Source organism: Falco naumanni, chromosome 9, assembly GCF_017639655.2.
Source record: "Falco naumanni isolate bFalNau1 chromosome 9, bFalNau1.pat, whole genome shotgun sequence".
Lineage (NCBI taxonomy): Eukaryota > Metazoa > Chordata > Aves > Falconiformes > Falconidae > Falco > Falco naumanni.
Genome location: NC_054062.1, coordinates 41,522,928 through 41,542,854, shown reverse-complemented (window position 1 = coordinate 41,542,854; position 19,927 = coordinate 41,522,928). Strand labels below are relative to the sequence as shown.

General features: G+C 39.0%; 1 protein-coding gene across 2 annotated transcripts in view; it reads left to right on the top strand.

Annotated features, from left to right (window-relative positions):
* Nucleotides 1–19,657, top strand: part of NRG3 (neuregulin 3) — a 421,294-nt gene extending 401,637 nt beyond the window's left edge. For both annotated transcript variants that reach the window (XM_040607376.1, XM_040607375.1), the window contains exons 7-9: nt 325–452; nt 9,602–9,772; nt 15,695–19,657. In XM_040607376.1, the coding sequence (XP_040463310.1) occupies nt 325–452; nt 9,602–9,772; nt 15,695–16,202 (807 nt within the window). In that variant the 3' untranslated portion in view covers nt 16,203–19,657. The remainder of the gene's footprint in view (nt 1–324; nt 453–9,601; nt 9,773–15,694) is intronic.
* The last annotated feature ends 270 nt before the right edge of the window (nt 19,658–19,927 follow it).

The following is a 19,927-nucleotide window of genomic DNA, read 5'->3' as shown; positions in this document are numbered from 1 at the left end:
TGTCTCTGCATGGACAGTCGCGAAAACAGGCTTTTAGTCAAAGGGATCAGTGTTCCCTATCATTATGGGCAGATCAGTCAGTAATTTTGCTACTAATGCGGATATCATCATTTTGATGTGGAGAAGGTAATGGGGGATAATGAGTAGCAGCACTTTCTGCTGTGTAAACAATAGTGAATGAACCTATTACCTGCAATGCCTAATTTTAATTTAAAAATGCATTAGAGTGCTCCTTACCCTGCTCCAGTATGAATTCTGATTGAATAGCATCATCAATGTACTTTGCCTTTTGTGTATTAATTAATTTTATTCTCTGTGCTACAGTATTCAAAAACAGATAGGCATCCTGGGCCTATTCTGCACAAAGTTATGGAGTCTAGTTTTTCAGGCCCTCAGTCTTTCCCAGAGGCCTTGTCTCCCGACAGAGGAACCCAGCCCATCAAGCAACATAGGTAAGCAAACAGCCGTCTGATGGGAGATTTGGCAGGCGGCCGAGGGATGTCGCTGAGCCGGTGATATGTGTGCAGGATTATTGCGCGCTGTGACTAGGGGAGATGCGGAATGGTATGCTACCAACACAGCCTCAGCCGACTCATTAAACAGATGTCCAAGCATTTTCTTAGCTGCAGACATAAAAGGCAATCAAAATGCTTGCCGACTTTATCTGTGTTTTGTAAAAATCCTAGAGGAAGCATTTAAAGATACCATCCAAGCTGTAGACACAAACCAGTGAATGAAACAACTGTAGTTTGAGAAACCAATAAAAACAAGACTTTCCTTATCGATGTTCATAAAGTTAATGACACATTTGCTGCAGAAAGATATGGCTGCGAACTTCCAGCCTTCCTCGCTGTTTCTTAAAAACAAGTAATACTTGAAATGAATAACGACTTATTTATGAACACATGGTGGCCTTTGAAAACCAGTATTTAAAAAGTTTGGATAGTTGTTTCCAAGAGGCAGAAAAGAGGAAAGTCACCCATCACTGGATGGCATTTGGATTAGAATTCTGTTTATAGCCCTTTTGGATGAAAAAGAATGCAGGTGCTTCATTATGGGACTAGAAACCAAGCTCGTATCTGGTATGAGCAACAGTGTTGGTGGAATGGCAGTGGTAACATCTGATCCAAAGCACAGAGAGAGGAAAACAAAAGGCTGAGAAAAATAGTTCAGAATTTTTTAGCTAGATGATCCGTAGGGGAAAACATTTATTAAAAAGGACATTAAAAAAAAATACTAATAAAAATTCTGGGGTTGCATGAGGTTATGATCTAGCTTCTGTGGTATTTGGTGCATTTTCAGTGCAGTCCCCCAGTCAGCTACATGTTCCTTCTCTTTTAAATGAATTATTTGCTTAACCTAGCAAAGTGCAGCATATGAGCCAGCAGGGAATATTTGGGTCCTATCTACTTTTACCTTACTTAAGGCTGTAATTTGGCATGAAAAAAATGATGCCACCTGTCATGCCAGATCCATTTGTCAGGGCTTATTCCTTATTGCATAGAGATTTTCAAAATATGCTTAGTAATTTTACCGAACATAGATGAACTATGGAATTGTTGCCTACAATGCTTTCCACGGAAGTTCTGGGAGGAGTTTTATCTCCATTTAGTCAAAAGGTGAAGTTCAGAAAAAACACAGTGACGTTCCCTTACCTTTAATAACATGATTGCAATATCCAAGTTTAAAATGTTTTAGGTGCTGTACCATGACATTACCTAAGCTTAAAATTGTGGAAATAAATCAAAGACTGAAAATATTCTTTCTGGTTATGAACGTCACTTAAAATAAAAGCTGAATAACTCTCTAGACTTGCTGTTTTCCATAGGGAAATTACAGAATAAACTACACTGAATTTACAGTTAACTAATGCAGAATCACAGATTGCTCATTTTAACACCTTTGCACACAAAATCTCTTTTCAAGGGGGGTGGGGGAAAAAAACACACACCCCCCAAAAAAAACCGGCAAAAAAAGCAAACAAAAAAAACCCACACCAAAACAAAAACCTCAAAAACAAAACAACCCAACAGTCATCTTATTTGCAGATGTCAACCACTGGACTATCTCAAGAGTCTTCAGGACTGTTTTAAGATGTGCAATGACTAGCTTAATTTATAAAGAATTATTGCATAGTTAAGATTTATTATAAAAGGCCCCTGCTTTATAAAACATGCAACAAACTTGAACATTTAAGACTTATAAGGCTGTCTTTAATGCATGCACCCTGTGACAGCTTCCTAATTTAATTTCTAAATAGTGTTTGATGTGGCCAAATGAGGAAACCTTTTTTTACTGGGACACATTTTGTCATAAACATCCCTTCATTCCATTCCAAACCTGAAAGAAGCCTGGAAAAATTACAGCAGCTTTGCAGGTTCTCTGTTTATGTTGTTTTAAAACTATATTATTGTTTTATTTCTGCTTCCTGCAGAAATATTTTGTTCCACATTCAGACCTATTTTCTCTGCTGGTGTTTTCAAGGGCACTAATGATGGGTGATCATTTCTTAAAATCAGGAGCTGTCTGTTTCCAGTTCCTAAAACAAATACAATTTTGGCCTGGCAGTAAAACTATCAAGGTGGGGAGTCATTTGTTGTTGCTGAAATTCAACTGACAGAGATCACCTAGTTATTTCAAGCAGATTACTAGATAATACAAATTTTATGTCTCTACCAGCCTCAGCTGCACGCAAAGAATGACTGCAGAGATTGAATTGAAAATTAGAGTCTAATCTGAATCTCACTCTTAAAACATTTCACCTGTATTATGCACTGTTATTATGGTAGAAGAAATTTACATCATCTGCTTGCATATGTAAAACAACTCCTAGTGTGGTCAGAACTGGAAAATAACAAATGTGTTTAATCAGTAAACTTCCTGTGAAGTATACAATGCGCTCAGAAATTCATTTCAGATTATCTGTTGATTTTAGTAAGAGACCCCATACTATTTTAATTTCTAACAGAGAGAGAAACAAATTAGAGGTTTTTTTAATTATGGGATTGAGTTGTGATCCCTTTGAATAGCAGTTTTCTTGGTAATTAGTCATTCTGACTTTCATTCATTGATTCAGTCATCATTGATTTTAGAGGGATTCATTTCACAGAATGCCATGATGAAAGCCAAACGCAGAAGCTTTCAGCCTAGAGCAGTTGTATTGTCTTACAAAAATGCCACCATAGGATAAACTTACTCTAAAATCTGAAATAATTTGCCTTTGCATTTTTAATGAACTTCTAACACCATGAAAACCACAGTAAAAACAATTTTTCGATTTAGTAACCGTTTTTTTCTTTATGCTCCCAATATAATTGATTCAGTTGAAATTAAAAGAAAGAATAAATTAAAGTTATTCTGTTAATAAGGCTATTAAATTTCAAAGAACAAGTATTGATAAACTAAAGCAACTAAGAATGTAAGGGCAGAGGAAGCCAGAAAGGGTGAAAGTATGAGCAATCTGCTATTTTCGCCAGGAAAGGACATAGATTTCTGGAGAAATGTACTGAAGAGAATGCCTAAAAGGAATGGGATGTAGGGAAAGAAACAAACTATATCACAGAGGGCAAGAAGTCGTGCTTGAAGTGAACATTTCCAGGAATCATTGAGAGTTAAGAATTACTGGTAATGTTGAAAGCAATCAATTGTTCTTGCTGGATAAAGAAAAGAGCTGCTATGCAGGAAGAAGCATACCTGATGGTGGGATAGAGATAACAGATGAAGCAGTTAGGGCAATCCTGAATGAATATATTTCATTTTTCAGTTGGGCTGCTTGTTTGAGGATGAAGGTAGAATGGAAATAGAATCAAATGTATGAAAAAAAGATGTTACTGCAGTCAAGGTGGAAGTAAAATCCAGAAATCAAAGCCCTCAAGTCAAGATGGTCTGATTAATCTTAATCAAAGAAGTCTGGAAGGAGAAATGGCTCTTGAAAATTCAAGTCTGGTAGCAAAATCTATCAGAATGGGAGCTGTGCTGTGTGACGATGGAATAGCAACTGTCTAATATTTAGGAAGAGGAAAACGTATTGAAGGAACTGAAAACCTATTATGTATTATGTTGAATTAGACTAGTCAAGTCTTTAGGACAGATTCTTTGGGTAGATAAAAAAAGGCTAAAAATTATCATGAGGTTTACCAGAGCAGCTCTTGCAACATTAACTGATGACTTTTTTTTTTTTTTTTTTTTTTTTGCATTTGATGTAGGTGAGCTAGATCTTTACACAGCCTCAGTCCACATTTGTTGTCACGTGTGTATAATGCCTATAATAGAAGAAAGTAAGCAGGAAAACTATGATGCAGATACACAGAGATGGTTAAAAGGGAGATAGTAAGGAGTTATGCTGAGAGGGTAAGCACTGGGATGAAAACATTCACCAGTGGAGCACTAATGAAGCTCTCAAATTAGTCAATATTGGGGACAAATTTTGTTTAATGCTTTTGCGCATGGCTTTGGTGCAAAGAAGTTGGAACATACTGAAAAGTGTTAAAAGACAGTACAGATAAGGATCTATATATAAAGAATTAATTTAATCACTTTAAAGAGTGGCATAATAGAGGTGGATTGAAGTTCAGCTGTACTAAATACAAGGTCAGGCATTTGGGAACTAATAAAATTTAAGAAAAAAAATGAGAGAGAAAAGTTTCAGTATATGTTACTTGGTCAAAGGATAAGCAAGTCACAAAGTGATGCATCTGTGGAAAAGTTATATGGGATGAGAGGAATTATTAATCAAGACATCCATCAGAAAGTCAGTAACATTGAAAGCACTTCAGACACTGTTGGCACTTCGTTTGAACATACCATGAGAATACCACCACTATCATCTCACCTGGTTAAAGTGACCTCCTGATTACTACGAACTCAAATTGCATTCACGAGCTAGTGTGAGGAATGAATGACCTGTGTTCCACAGAAAGCATTAGTCCGTCTCATTTCAGTCTTCAGAACACTGAAAAGAGTATATGACTGCTGCTTATAAATACATCAGAGAAAGCATAACGAGAAGTAAATGAAGGACTATGGTGACATATGTGACAAATAGGTGCACACTCATCATAAATCAATTCAAGTTGAAAAGAATCCTCAATGCATTCAATATAGAACAACTTTCTGGTCTGGAGTAGTAGCCTGGATATCATTATAGCTTTAGGATGGAGGTGAGTATAATGATGAAGTTATGGCAGATAATTAAACTCTGTGCCACTGAGGTACCTTCACACGCTCCGTTCCCTTTACCTATTGTATGTATCTTCTGGTGGAACCAGGGTGGTGATCAGATGATATACGTAGTGTTGAAGGATTTATGTAGAGTTGCAAAGCCCTCAGTCAGCTCCAGCACGTGCTTTTGCCGAATACAAGAATACATAAAGGAAGCAACAATACTCCCATTTCAGAAATCCAGAGTAGATTACTAGATATAGGCTGGCTGCTGGAAAGCTGCTTCTACACATGCAAAGGGAGAAGAGGTTTTTCCAAACAACAGGCTGCAGTCCCACTCCATCACCTGGGCTGCGAACCAGACCAGCTGTAATGGTTCATAAACACAAGCTAGGAAACAGAAGTCATCGTCCCATTGTAGATGAGTTGTTTTCCTAGACAGTAATCATACACCGAGACAGTACACGATTACTTTGCCGAGACAAGGGAAAGAGTGATGTTTAAATGCTTGGGATACAGGACGCTACAGAGAAAAAAGGGGTAAAAACTATTATGTTCAGTTCTCACGTGCCACAGCTTTTTTTGACATAATAATCTCCTTATAATCTCTGTGATAATTTAATCACATACAGCTTTGTTGAAGTCTCAAACGTTAACTTTCTGCCTTTGGGGAGGTGTCTATGATATAGGTCGTGCTTATGGTGTGTCATTCTTCTAAACAGTCTGACAAAAGGGCTTCATGATACAACGTTATTGTATAGTATTTATTGAGAGATACTTATGTTCTCAGGTATAACAGATCCTTTTTATTAAAATTGCAAATTGGTTGAAAGTCTGAATAGTTGATCTGTACAAATGTTAACAGTGGATTGTCTAACTTAGCCTAAAAATGTGACTCCCAGGGAATATCAGAACACACTCTCTACCTGGCACCTAGCTCTGTCAGTGGGTATCTAGGTGCTGTTTCTGTTTTGCAAAGACTAAATCCATCATTTCAACACTAATGCTTGCATCTCATGATCAGTAGATAGTATAGTATGTAATATAATGTACCTCTCTGTATAGTTTTTGCAGGTACAGAGCCAGAGTATTTAAAATCAATTTTAGAACTTTCCTTCCTCCCTCAACTTTGCATCTTTCTTTTCATGAATTACGGTCGTGAAAGAGGAGGAAAGAAGTAAAATAGATACACACACAACCATGATCATCAAGACTATTTCTGTAGCTCAATTGTGCTTATTAAACAAGGGAAGGATTGGGATCCCATCTAAAGGTTTAACACTTTAATTGTCATCCTCTTGATAATGCTTTTCATGTTCTGTTGACAAAGTTACTTCTGAATATGTTGATAATGTGATGTATACTCAATTTTGTTTAGTAACTAACTAAAAAGCAGTGCAGGAGGATTCCCAGAGTTCCAGTAAATGTGCTGCAAGTCTCTCTTCATGAACATAGTTAACTGCACTTGGGAGTTGTGTACGTGCCTTGAGTAAAGAATACCCCACCTGCTGAAACAGACTTGGTTTGTACTCGCTTGCTCAACCTAAATAAAATTTTCACACAGAACAATTTGCAACAATGAATCCCAGATTCTTAATTAACTTTTGAGATGGTTGAACTACTTCTTTCAAACCATTAATTCATCAGAACTGTGTTTCTCCCTAGTTTATGCATTATTTGTTAACCAGTTTAAGCATATTCTGATTTTTGTTTTTCTGGAGTAATTGATCATTAGATTTTAAAGACATTTCTGCTACAGCTTTCCTTATGCGTCAGTTTTATTCAGCAGCTCAGTTATGTGAGCTGGTTCCTTTTATCCAGTTAGATTCGAGTACAGGGAAGAAGAAACCATAACAGTGGCTAAAGGAGGATAAATTCCCAGAAGAAATCCACCAAAAGGCATTGTGTGTCTCAGAGAGAGAGGGACACTTCATGTGAGCAATAGAACAGAAGCCTGAGGGGGACTCTAGTAACGTTTTCGGAGGATGAGTATGCTGATGTTCACAGCAGTTTTGTGAAAAAGGAAAAACATTGTTATGCTGGAGTTACTTTTTCACAGAAGTTTTAACAAAAATGGTTACTATCTTGGCCTTGGTGCTTCAACAAATGAGTGTTGTCCTGCATCTTGCAGCTGCACTGCCTGTAAATATTTCCCTGCTCTTCAGAGTGAATTTGTCTCATCCCTGACCACAGATTATTTCTGTCCATTTTCCCCTCCCTTTTGTCTGTCAGAAATGTTGAAAGCGTAAGAAGCTCACACTAGCCACAAAGCGATTGCTTAAGCTCTGAGGGTGCTGGAGCTGCTGTGATTGCAGGACGACGCTGGCACGGGCCAGATGCCTTCAGTGTGACCAGCCCGCGTGCCGTTAGCAGCCCGTAGTGCCTAGTGTTTGGTGCAGCAATGAGAGTTGCAGTGCAGGTTGGAGGAAGTCCAAACAGGTCATTTCTATGCATCTTCATGGAAGTTCATACCAGTTATCTCCAGTATACCTGTATGTGTTGAAATTATGTCTATTACAAATGCAGAGCTTTTGTGAATTTGCATGCACACATTATTAGATGGGAGACCACGTGCTCTTATCCAACAAGGGAGGTGCACAAGGGCATCGATCCAGCCACAATTAAACAGTGCCTTTCTGGTTTTGAATTTTTATCAGTCTAAAGTCTGTTAAGTTAATCAGTTTGTTGACTTTTGTAGTACATTGATGAATATACTGTGATCAATAAAACCCCCTGACGTTCATTATCTGTCACAAATTATTCATTCAACTGCATCTTTGAAAATCACCTGCTTTAATAACCTCAGAATCACCCGAGCAGAAATTGTCAAATTTTTTTTGTGACGTGGTAGGGTTATTTTACAGAATATGAACTGTAACTCACAACATGAACTCAGCCTTCAGAACTGAAAGGCCAGTACTTCAGGTTTTTAAAAAAGGTTTTTCACAACCTCCTTAATAGCTAAAGAAAAATCTATTTAAGGAAGCATCAAAAATCCTTGAGGGAGTGCTATTGCTATGGGTTATTGATCTTTTCAATTAAAAAGCACCAGGAAAGTAAAAGTGTGGAAAAGAACAAAGTGAAGACTGTGATGGAACACTGCTAAGCGGAGCAGTAGGATAGAGACTGTTGAATTTATTTCTTGTGTTTAGACTTTGTGGTTGAAAAGGTTGGTTTTAATGGAAATGTACACTCCAAGAGAATTTGTCCAAGATACTTGGTCCAAGCAAGAATTGCTTTGGGAGTAGATGTGGCCCTAACTATAAATAAAGTTCCCACTAGGTGTAAAATGCAGATTGCTTTTAAGTCATGTTGTAATAGGAAAAAAGAAGTAAATTTATCAATGCAACAGCTGAATTGTATCAGAAGTTGAAATTATTCACGTAACCAAAAATAATAACTCTCAAAAAGCATCCACAAAACCTATATTAAACTGTCATTAAGGTTGTAACAGAGTATTAGGTAATATGTCTGCATTTCTGAGAGCCAGGAGGTGTCAAGAGAAATAGGAGTAGCTGGAAAATGAACAGCCAGTCACACTGTGCAATACAGTGATCTGGTAACAGCAGAAGTAGGTTATATCTTGCCTTAATTCTGTGTTCCTTTATTTTTGCATTAGCAGCAGCTGAATTTATGGTTAATATACCAAAACTATGGATCCTAGATACCTTTTAATTCCTGCAGGTAATGGAAAAAATCCATTCTCCTTCCAAAACACTACAAAAAATATTTACAAAAGCCATTTTCTAAAATAAGTAGAAAACTATTACTTGTTTTTATCATATTCCACTTTGTGTTATATTACATAAAGAAACAACACAGTATTTATCCATGCATATAAACCAGAAAGCAATCTGTATATAAAACAAGAATAAAACAATATAGAAAAGACATTTTGTTTGACGTGGAGAAAACATGTCGCAGATGGTTTCTTCAAGCTGCAGTTCTTAAGCCTCACTTACATTCCTCACTTACATTTTTTTCCTGATTTAATGTTGTTGCATCAGGAAGCAGCACCTAGCGGGCTGATAGATGATATAATGGGCTGTCGATTTAAGACATGATTGTGAGCTGAGCTGTAGGTACGCTGGAGCTGTGCTGTTTGCCTCTACTATCTGAGGAGTCAACTCTATATAGCAGGATTATGGTATGAAGCATGGAAAAAAAGAAGCATCCTTCACCCAGTACAAGGAAACGTTTAACATGCCATGCAATTATTTTCATTCCTAGAAGAAAGACAATGTATTAAATATGGCATAAACAACAGCTAACTGTGGATTTTAGTATTATATTTCCACAGAGAATTTCTATTGATGTCATAGACCGCCACAGCAAAGTTTATGAAAAGTAATCCGTGTGCTACTAAACCTGAATCTTTACTTTGCAGAAGTTAACACTTTTGCTGTGATAATTTTTACTGTACTCTTGGTGTTGTTCCTAGAAGTCTCTCTTCATGCTGCAGCCCAGGACAAAAAAGTGGGATGCTACATAGAAATGCCTTTCGGAGGACTCCTCCCTTACCTCGGGGTAGGTTCAATGGAATTACAGGACCAGCATATCAACAGCTAGAAGAGTCAAGGATCACAGACCAGGACACAGTACCTTGTCACGGGTAAGTAACAACGCAACTAAGTGAGCCAGTTTATGAGTAGCTACTGCTACGTGGCTGATGTGCTTTGCCATTACAGTCCTTCCAACTTTGTTGTAGTGTACTGTACAGCCAGGGTTTATAGTACTGAAAGCAGAAGAATGTTTTCAGCACTCTTGGAAAGTAATATGTTTTTATTTAGCTGGCTGCTTATTTTAAGCCTTTCAAAGGCTGTAGCAGGAGTGATTAGAACAAACTGTGAGTGATTGCCAATGTTACCCTTTTTAACTGATGCTTTTTCTAGTGGTGTCAATGATGCTATAGTAACTTATGCATGGCATTTTTTTTCTTCCATCAGTACTCAGCAAATAAAAGAAAATAATTCAGAAGTCCAACTTTTACAGTTTTTTAAATAAATTAATGTATGTTGCGCAGTGTGTTTGCTGTAGACTGAAGACGAATCACTTCACGCGTGTTTGTCTTTGAAAATGCACAAAGGATCCAGTATTTTTCCTTTGTTTAATTCAGCTTATTAGAATATTGAGTGTGAGCTCCAGCTGTACGTAAGGTCTGAATTTCAGAAGTGCTCCTGAGCACCTACAGCTGCCTTTGAAGTCTTGCAATTGCTGAGGTATTTTGCATAATATTTACGTATCCCTATGGATTTCCAAAGCCTTTCCAGAATCACTACAAACATATCTAAAACTAGAAGTGATATCTGGAATGGAATAAAACAACACCACTTTCATTTGGGCACATGTAAGTCACAGCTAAGTGCAGCAGAGCAAGCAGTCACGCTGTCAGAAGGTAGCTGTACATCTTTGCATCGGAACTGGCTTTACGAAGCATGGAACTGAGGTCACCAACGTGTTTAATTTTCCTCAGGAAAAAAAGGAGTTACTATCACTGTCCCCTGCTGGCAAATGACAGGCACAGTCACCGGTGGAGAATAAGGGTGGTTACGCATGTGTGTCGTTGCGTGCGTGGACACACAGGCAGGCGTGCTTCACCCCACGCCTCCCTCCCTCACCACGCTTCCCAACCTGCAGCACGACTGCCCGGCCTGGAGAGGGGGACTTGGCTGGCTAAATATTTTCTAGCTGAATCTAAACAACAAAGTTGACCACAGTAATGAGGCAAGGCAGACCAAGAACAGGGCTTACCTAGGAAGGGAAGAAGCAAAGCCGCAAAAGGTGACTTCTTTTAAAAAGTACAAATTTGTCTCATACTTCTTTTGTCATTACTATTCGCTGCTTCTAAGAAAAAACTTGTTTATTACTTCTTGCAGTAAATGTATTATTGTCCATTTGTAGCATAAGGTCTGTATAATTCCTTAGGAACACTGTGACTCCAAATGCATGCCTTCCTGAAAGCGACAGGCTAACAGCCGTGCCTCTTCAGTGGCACCGTCTTGTAGCACGGGTCCCAGAGATTGCTGCAGCCCCTTCCTCGGTTGAGAAGTCAGGTAGAAAACAGCAAAGCTGTCTTTGGGGTAGCTGTATTTACTCTTCTCTAGGAAATCTGTGTGCAATATTACAGATATCATCTTGTACTGGTCTATATTTTAAATCACAGTTCTGCAGAAGGTTGATATTCGGATCAGGGTGTGACGACTCCTGGCCTCAGTACGCTAAAGCACTTCATCCGTATTTTGGGTGCTAGGGATGCCTGTAGGATCAGACCTTCCTAATATCAGCTCTAATAACAGAACCTTTTTCTGAAGGAGTCTTCTGTGTGCATCAGCAGGTGGTGGTGTGACAGGGAGTCACAGCAATCTCTGTAAACCACAAATACAATACCAAGTCTTCAACTAGTACCCATGGGAATGAATTTTTTAAATGTCAACGTTAGGCATGAAAACAAACGCAATTTTTTTATATTCTTTTATGACAATGTTTTACGGATGATAGTTTTTATGAAAACAAAGTCTTTTAAAAGTGTAGCTGAATTTTTTGCAAGTTATTTTGTGTTGCAGCAATGAAAGTGTCCCTTCAACCAAAATATAAGTGCACATCTTATCTCTGAACAAAAATAAAAATTAATTCCCGAATTCCATGTTATGTGGAATTCTTCTTACTTGGGAAGAGGTTTCCCCAAAATCAGATGGCTTTTAATATCTAAACATCTGCTAGTTTCATAGTGTTGGTATTCTCATTAGATTTCCAGCCCAAATTAAAAGTTCCCTTGTCCACTGAAGAAGTTACACTACTTCATTTCTTCTCCCTTTTCACCTCCATCTTTCCCTATAGGGTTGTACAAATCAAAGTGGTTTATCTCCCTAATTCTGCAAGCCTTCTGAAATTCATCCATCAGCAGCTCTGAAGTTTAGTCAGATTTTGTATGTTTATATTTGGTAGAAAAGAGGCTAATTTACCTGATTTGTTTTCGTATAGTCCTGTAAAAGTGCTCCTTTTCCCATCCCACGTTGAGAAGAAAGCTTTTGCTGCCTTCAAGAAGCACCAGATCTCGTTCTTTGCAACATTTGCAGAGTCTGAGTCAAATACAGCTAGTATCAGTTATTTAACGAGTGTGCTACTTGAAGGAGTAGAAGAACCTGCTTGCAATGAGGGGCTTAAAGAAAATAAACCATCTCCATGGCGGCCACATCTCAAAGAATGATTCAAGTCCCTGGGGGTGTCGTGAGTTTATGTGTGGTTCAGTGGACAGTGGTTTGACCACATGCTTTCAGTGGCAGCTCTTTGTGTCACACGGTATGAAGTGTTCAAAGTAGTGCCTTGTAGCCTGTGGATGTGTACGTATACAGATAAAAACGTGTCTATCTATACAAGACCCAACGTGTCATACCTACAAGTAGAAAATGGGGTGTGTATTCTAGGGTACACGTGCTTACGAGGCTGAACCAGAACCTAGCAGTGCCATGGGAGTGATTGCCATTCATCTTAATGGACCTTGCTCTCAGGCTCGTGTGCTGGACACTTATAGCAGTAGGGCGTATAGCAAAGCTATGGGCGCTACGCTGAATTCAAACCATTTTGTATTTTAAATTCCAATCCCTTCTGTTGCTCTTTAATATCCATTTTAAGGGGGCGTGTGTTGGTTTTGGCTGGGATAGAGTTAATTTTCACCGTGACAGGGCAGTAAAATTATTATGCTTCTTTCAGTTTCATTCTTTAATTTCGACTCTGAAACACTGTATAACATAATTACTGTTGCATATTTATAAATGTTTTAGTTTGTTGTTTTGCTTGGTTTTAGGAAAAGGGTGGAGAGCGAGCTGCGCTTTGAAATACACACATGTGAATGTGTTTATTCAGACAAAACAATTTTTCTGATCAAAAACCATATCTTTTTTGGGAGGAACTATAGTTCTGGGAAAGTTAATTATAGGAAAATGTAATTAAGATTCTGCAATTATAGGTCTAAATCTCAGTCTATTGAAAACAGCAGTAGTCTTGTGTCAGAAGTAGAAGGATGGATCAGTTTGTAATTAACCAAAAGCTGAGTCGCACATGGTTTAGATGTAATATCCCTACCAGTTTAATACCTTGCCTATTGCACGCAGTGTGTATGGGTTTTAATTCCACCTCAGTCCTCCTTTCAAAGCCCTGTAAGCATAAGGCAGCAACATGTAATTCTGACATAAAATTGGTGTGTCTATCTGTATTTTAAAAAACTATTATTGAAATATGCCAGGCATTGTGTTACATGTTATTGTTCCTGCCAATTAGTTTTCAAAATACTAAGGATAATTGAATCTATATTATGGAATTGGCAAATGTTGCTGTTTTCTCACCAAACCCATTTTAATTCAGTCTTTTCTTGGTTTTGCTTATATATCACCCATATAATACATCCATTGCATGTGAAATTCATTAAAAACATTCACTCCCTTTGTTTTCAGGGTGCAGCCCAGAATATATTTAGGGCCCGAATTACCAAAAAAGGGGATAATGCAACTGATGCGATCTCTCCAGCTATAGTCGTTTGAACAATTATATAATAAGCAAAGGAAACAAGAATGGGCACAACCCAAAGGTCTGCACTGTTTTGTTTTCATTTATTTTTTTTTTTTAATTGTCCTCCCTCGGGAATAATGTCCCTGCTCAGTATTTCAGTCATACTGCTTCTTGAAAACTGTTCTAAAAAGGCTCTCCAGAAATGGCTACGAGTGTGTCTAAGCATTGCGCAAATAGAATTAACCAAAAGCTGAGTCTCAGCTGTGTCAGATGTAAAACATAAGTGCAGGGGTATAGCATGTACAAGAAGTTCTAGCACGTATCCAAAGCAGCCGCGTGCTCTATTATTCCCCTGGGTCCCACTTCCCAAAGCGGTGTGTCTTTCCATCAGATAGCAGCAAAGATCACAACACCGCCTCCTCATCGCAGAGCTCCCAGCTGCGTTTTCTGGTCTTTTGGGGATGCCTGGAGAGTTTTTGTATAGGGGCTGTGCAGAACTCTGTGTGTGCACATGTACAGGTTAATGTGTCAAGCAGTTGTACAAACACAGTGCCACCGTAGACAAGTTAATTACAATTCAGCGGCGCTCTGCTGGAAACAAGCCTAAAGATATCTCCTCCTCTCTCTTGTCTGACAGCTCGCCAGGAGGATGGGGCCAAAGGAAGCCTTTCCAGTTAATTAGTATTGTGTGCTAATATTGGACTATGGCTGTTTCATGCCATTCACTTTCTTTTCCTTAGCTCTCTTTCTGCTAATGCCAAAAAGCAGCAAGGCACATATGAGTAGAAGAATATCCCTAGTGAAGTCCAGCAGGCTTAAGCAGCTTTCAGAAAAATGCCCTTCAAGTCAGAGCTGAAAACACCTGCTTCCACGCCAGGTCTAAATGTTGCTTTCCTCATCCACGGATAAAACATATTAGAATTCACCATTAGCTTGCCTTATTAAATAGTGTTATGTTCACAAAGCTGATTATAAATAACACATGTTCCAGTACTGAGGGATGTCTGTCGTCCTTGGCAATCATGACTAGCAGATATAGTAACTCTTAGACCACAGTATTTCTAGTAATACCACTTTTCAGATGGGAAACATCTTTTTTTTTTCCTTTTTTTCACATTGTTTCCTTTATTTTATATTTAATATACTTTCCATTTCTGCTTTTGAAGTATTTCTGATCAAAATAATTAATTTGGCTTTGAAACAAAATGGAAATGTTGATGAAAATTCACCATAGTTGCCTCACAATAAATAAAATCATGCTATGATATGTATTATTGGAGGATAAGGATTTTTCTATTTTTTTTTTAAACACAGGATTATGATATCAGGAAAACACAGACATTTGCTCAAGCCCAATATATCAGCTCTATTTCCAGATGAGATCTAAGAAAAAAAAATTAGGCTGACATTAGGATTAAGGGCTGTTGAATAAAAGACACATTTTTCAGAGGCACACTGCACTTAGATGCTGTGCTTGTTCAAAGGGGAGCACAGACAATCATTTCCATGTAAATAAAGACTATGCAGCCATGTTTTGGTTAAAGTTGTGGGGTTTTTTTCTGCATGTTTTTTAAGAGTTTTCCTAAAATAGCCAGTTGACATTGAGAGTTCTGATATCGAAGAAAGCATCAGTCCATTTTTCCAGTTAGGAATGTAGGAAAAGAATTTCAAATATAGGGATGTTGGAATGGAATTTCAAATTCAATTAAAAAAAAAAAAAAAAAGTAATACAGTATAGCTCCTGCAATCTTTTCAAAAGGAATTGTCGTTATTCTCATATGCTGGTGGGCAAAATGACACTGAGAGGAAAGCAGTGGTTTGCTACTTGCAGATCTGAGAGAATCAAAACCAGGTCTCCAGAGTCTGTTGTTTTCCCCAGGGCCACACTATTACCCAAGCACTCCTAGTGTGAGGGAAGAATGACATGTACCTTTTCAGCACAGTTCACTGAACCTCATACAGCCATCCTGCTGCCTCTCGCATCTGACCGCTTGATGTACAACAAAACCCTCTTTTTTACTTTTTCCAGGTATTCGTCCAGTGGTTTAAAAAGTCCTCAGAATACTTCAATAAATATGCAACTGCCTTCAAGAGAGACAACCCCTTATTTTAATAACGTGGATCAGAAGGACTTGGTCGGCTATTCATCTTCAAGGGCCAACTCCGTTCCCATCATCCCATCTGTGGGCTTGGACGAAGCCTGCATGCAAATGCAAAATGTTTCTGAAGTAACAGGCATCAAATGGTGCAAAAACTCCTATTCAGCTGAACTTGTCAATGTGAGTTCCCCAGTCAGTAATTGTCTTATAGCAGAACAACATGAAGTGAAAATATTGCTAGAAAGTGTGCAGGAGCAGATCCGGATTCTGACGGATGCGAGGCGGTCGGAGGACTATGAACTGGCGAGCGTAGAAGCAGAAAACAGCGCGAGCGAGAACACGGCCTTTCTGCCCATGAGCCCCATGGCCAAGTCAGAGCGAGAGGCACAATTTGTCTTAAAAAGTGAAACGCAAAGAGACTCGGTATTGACCAAGTGACTTTGTGTGGGGGTTGCGGGAGGGGAAACGAGATCTGTGCATTCGATGCTTTGCTAAACAGGAAGGGAGGAAATTAAATACAAATTATTTATATGCATTAATTTAAGAGCATCTACTTAGAAGAAACCAAATAGTCAATCGCCCTCATATCATAGTGTTTTTTAACAAAATATTTTTTTAAGGGAAAAGTTCCAGGAGGGATGAAGCGTGCATTAGGTGCTTTCGAGGCAGGATTACGCATACAGTTTCAGTTACAGAGCATTTTACCACAGTCCCGTTCAGCTGTCCGAAGGCTTAGGCTATGCATCTTTCTTTTCAGTAAAGACCCGGACCATTCTTAGATCCATTTCTAGTTTCAGAGCAGCGCTGCAGTGAGCTGCTGGCCAGGATTCAGACCTTGGGGAGCAAGTCCCATGACCCCAGCACAGACCCGGTCCCCTCTCCCCCTCTCCTCTTGGTTCCAGGTTCACACCATGGAAACAGCCACGCAGACATCTACTTCTGAGGTCTGGTGCCTACTGTGGAGTGACAATAAATCCCTAAACTGAGCCAGATGCTTAACTCTTAACTTGACGTTAATGTGTCAGCCCAAGAAAGTCCATGGAAACATTTAGGAGCTTTGGGTTTGGCCACGTGCGGAGTGGGATTGGGGTCCATAGAGATGCAGTGGTCAGGAGCCTGCGGCTGCTCCATCTTCTGAGCTTTGCCTGTCACAGCTGCCTTGGTGGAGAGTGAGAAACAACACGAGATCATGCAAAAAGTGTGCATTACAACAGGTTTGCATTTGGGGTTTGGTTTGGGTTTTTTTTTCCAGTGGGATCATAGAGTCTGTTATTCGTTACCCACCCCTCAACATTTCTAAACTGTTAATACTTTGAAGACAATTGTAAGCTCTCAGAAGCACTTCTGAGTGTGTGTGTGTGTGTGTATTTTTTTTAACTTATTTTTTTATTATGGGTTAATATTCAGAGAAGAGTCAGGGAGATCCGATATGATCAAAATCAAGCCGATAAGTGTCCATGCTGCCCTAATTTGTTCCCACTTTTGTTTCTTTGGTCACTTTAATTAATCGTGGCTTAGGCTTGTGAACTTTAAAGCTTCAACCCTGCAGATGGTTCAGTATGGGCAGACCCACAAGCATGCACATGATTCTAATGGGGCTATATAAGAGCAGATGGTTTCCACCAAATCACTCCCTGCAGGGGATCAAGACTTTAGAGAAGAAATGTCATTTCCTGTGTGCTATATCCCAATCACATTATAAACATTTTTTACATCTGCTTTCTTTTGAGTCCCTCTTCCCCCCCATAAATTTTAAGACAATATGCCAATAATGCAATGAATTGGGCTCAGTGACACAAGCGTCACAGTTTTTATTAGTTTTAAAATAATTGCTTATTCATGGGGAAAAAGAAAATCAACTATAATAAATAATTTCTAAATAGCCTCCCCTGGTTAATGTCCAAAGATTGATTAAAAAAAAAAATACAGTATATACAGAATGTATTAAAATACTTCTTTGCAGCAAGTTAATTGTTAAATTTATTAATGTGCCCCAGACTTTCCAGTTCACAAGTCTCAAGACTTCCCAAAATAGCACAATCAATCACTCAGTGCTGTTGTATGTTGAGTCAGAATAAAGCAATATTTTAACCTCTGTCAAGTAAATTTGGAAAAGAAACGCTTAAGGTGTATGTCATTTTATTTTTTTTTTTGTTAAGGCAGTAAAATTAATTACTATTCACAGTCTTCATTCAGCAAGTCTTATTTTGAGTTTCTTTTGTGGTTTTGGCTTTGGGGGTTTTTTTGAAGATGAAGTTGATGAAATTGTCTTGTTTTCGGAACTTTCTATGGCTGTAATCTTTGCTGTGTGTTTTCACTAATATTTGAGGACAAACTATGCTTGATGCCCCAGGATGGAGCGTGCCTGGTTCAGACTCCCTTCAAATACACAGAGCTTTTGTTGTAGCAGTAAGGTGGGATCACAGTGAGGAGTGGTCTCACCCCACTGTGTTTCTGCAATACCTTGTGGCTGGGCACAACCTCACCCTACCTGAGCTGAGCTGACCACCGTGGCTATTGCCCCAAGCCCACCCCAAAGAAACCTTCTGAAAGAGGAGGTGTGTTAGGTGGGGCTCAGCTTCACACCCCTACAGTCGTGTGACTTTTCTGTCAACGCCGTTTTCATCCCACCAGCTCGGGACATGAGCAGAGTGAGCTTGCCTCTGCCCGTAAGCCCTACAAACGTATCTGTAATAGGAAAACCGGCTACCACATAAAGCTCTGATTCAATAATGTGAAGTGCGATCACAATTAATTAATTGCTCGCCATTAATTTCATCAAGAGATGGTCTCTCTGCAATAAAGTGCAGAATCCTGCCCAAACAGGCTTTTCACAATTAAATCTTTTCAATTCAGATGTAAAGCCAAATCCTACCAAACTCTGCAAATTCACCTTTGGCAACGTATTGCACATGGGAAACACACGGCAAGATTTCTGTTGAAGAAAGAACCATATCATAAGCAATGCCTTTATGGATAGAATGTGTTCACTCAGCACCCCCGAAAGACCCAGAAAGAGGGGAAAAGCAATGTATTTAAGAGAATGAAATGTTTGACTGAATGACAGATGGAGATCTGAAATAGTGAGGCTATCTTCAGTTCATGTTAGAGATGCGATCTTGTACTCAGCAAAGGATGTGTGACTGTTATATGTTAACTGTTCTATTCAGTTTTCAGCATGTTTGAATAGAGAGACGTTAATATTAACCATATGACAGACTAGTGTATTATTTGTTCAGATCCTATTGAAACTGACATTGTTTGCAGAGGAAAAGAAAAAGGTTTGAAAACATCAAACTAGGGAGCCTTAATGTCGTTTGTGTGTTTCTCTAATGCAACTATTTTCCTCTGTGGACCCTCCTATTTTACAGTGAATGGAACAACATTTTCTCTGAGGTCTGGCAATTAATTACATAGAGGACACAAAAGAGAGTTGTACTGAAGCGGCTGAACTGGTAGGCCAAATTTTGCTTTGCTTCTGACCCCTAAGATCCCATTGAACTCGGTGGATCGGAAGGGATGCGAGTCAGTGAGAAATGCGGTTCACTCCTACAATTACATCTGTTCCCAGGCTTGGAAACAGACTGTAATCCCCCTGAAAGAGGCTCTGAACTCAGCCGTTTACCTGTAACATAATTAACAGTTGTATCTGAGCTATGAAGTTCCAAGTGTGGTCTGGTGTGCAAACCCACACACGCAGCATTGCGCTCGAGTGAACGGGGAGAGCAACTACCTAAAGAAATTGAAGATTCTCTGAACTGAGCAGAGAAAGCCTGTGTCTCTTCAGCATAATGCTGGGGAGCAGAATTGTGAGAGAGGTGTTTACCCTCCTCTTTGGTTGTTTTTGTCCTTCTGTATAAAATTTCCTCAAAGCAACCCAAAATAACCCTAAAAAAACCAGTAGAATGATCCCAGCATTTGAAATAGGAAATGTAGGTGAGTATGGGCAAGTTTCATAGCATTAACCACTGAAAAACTCTTCAGTACACCCATGACCCAAAGCTGAAATGTTCCAATTCTTGCAGGATCCCATTTAGATCAACGAATGAATCCATGGAAAAAGAGCTCTTCAGCATGCTTTTGGTATCTAGCCACCTAGCCATGCTCTCAGCGGGTGTAGTCAATGCATTAACGACAGTTTATATTAATTGATGGTCATGTCC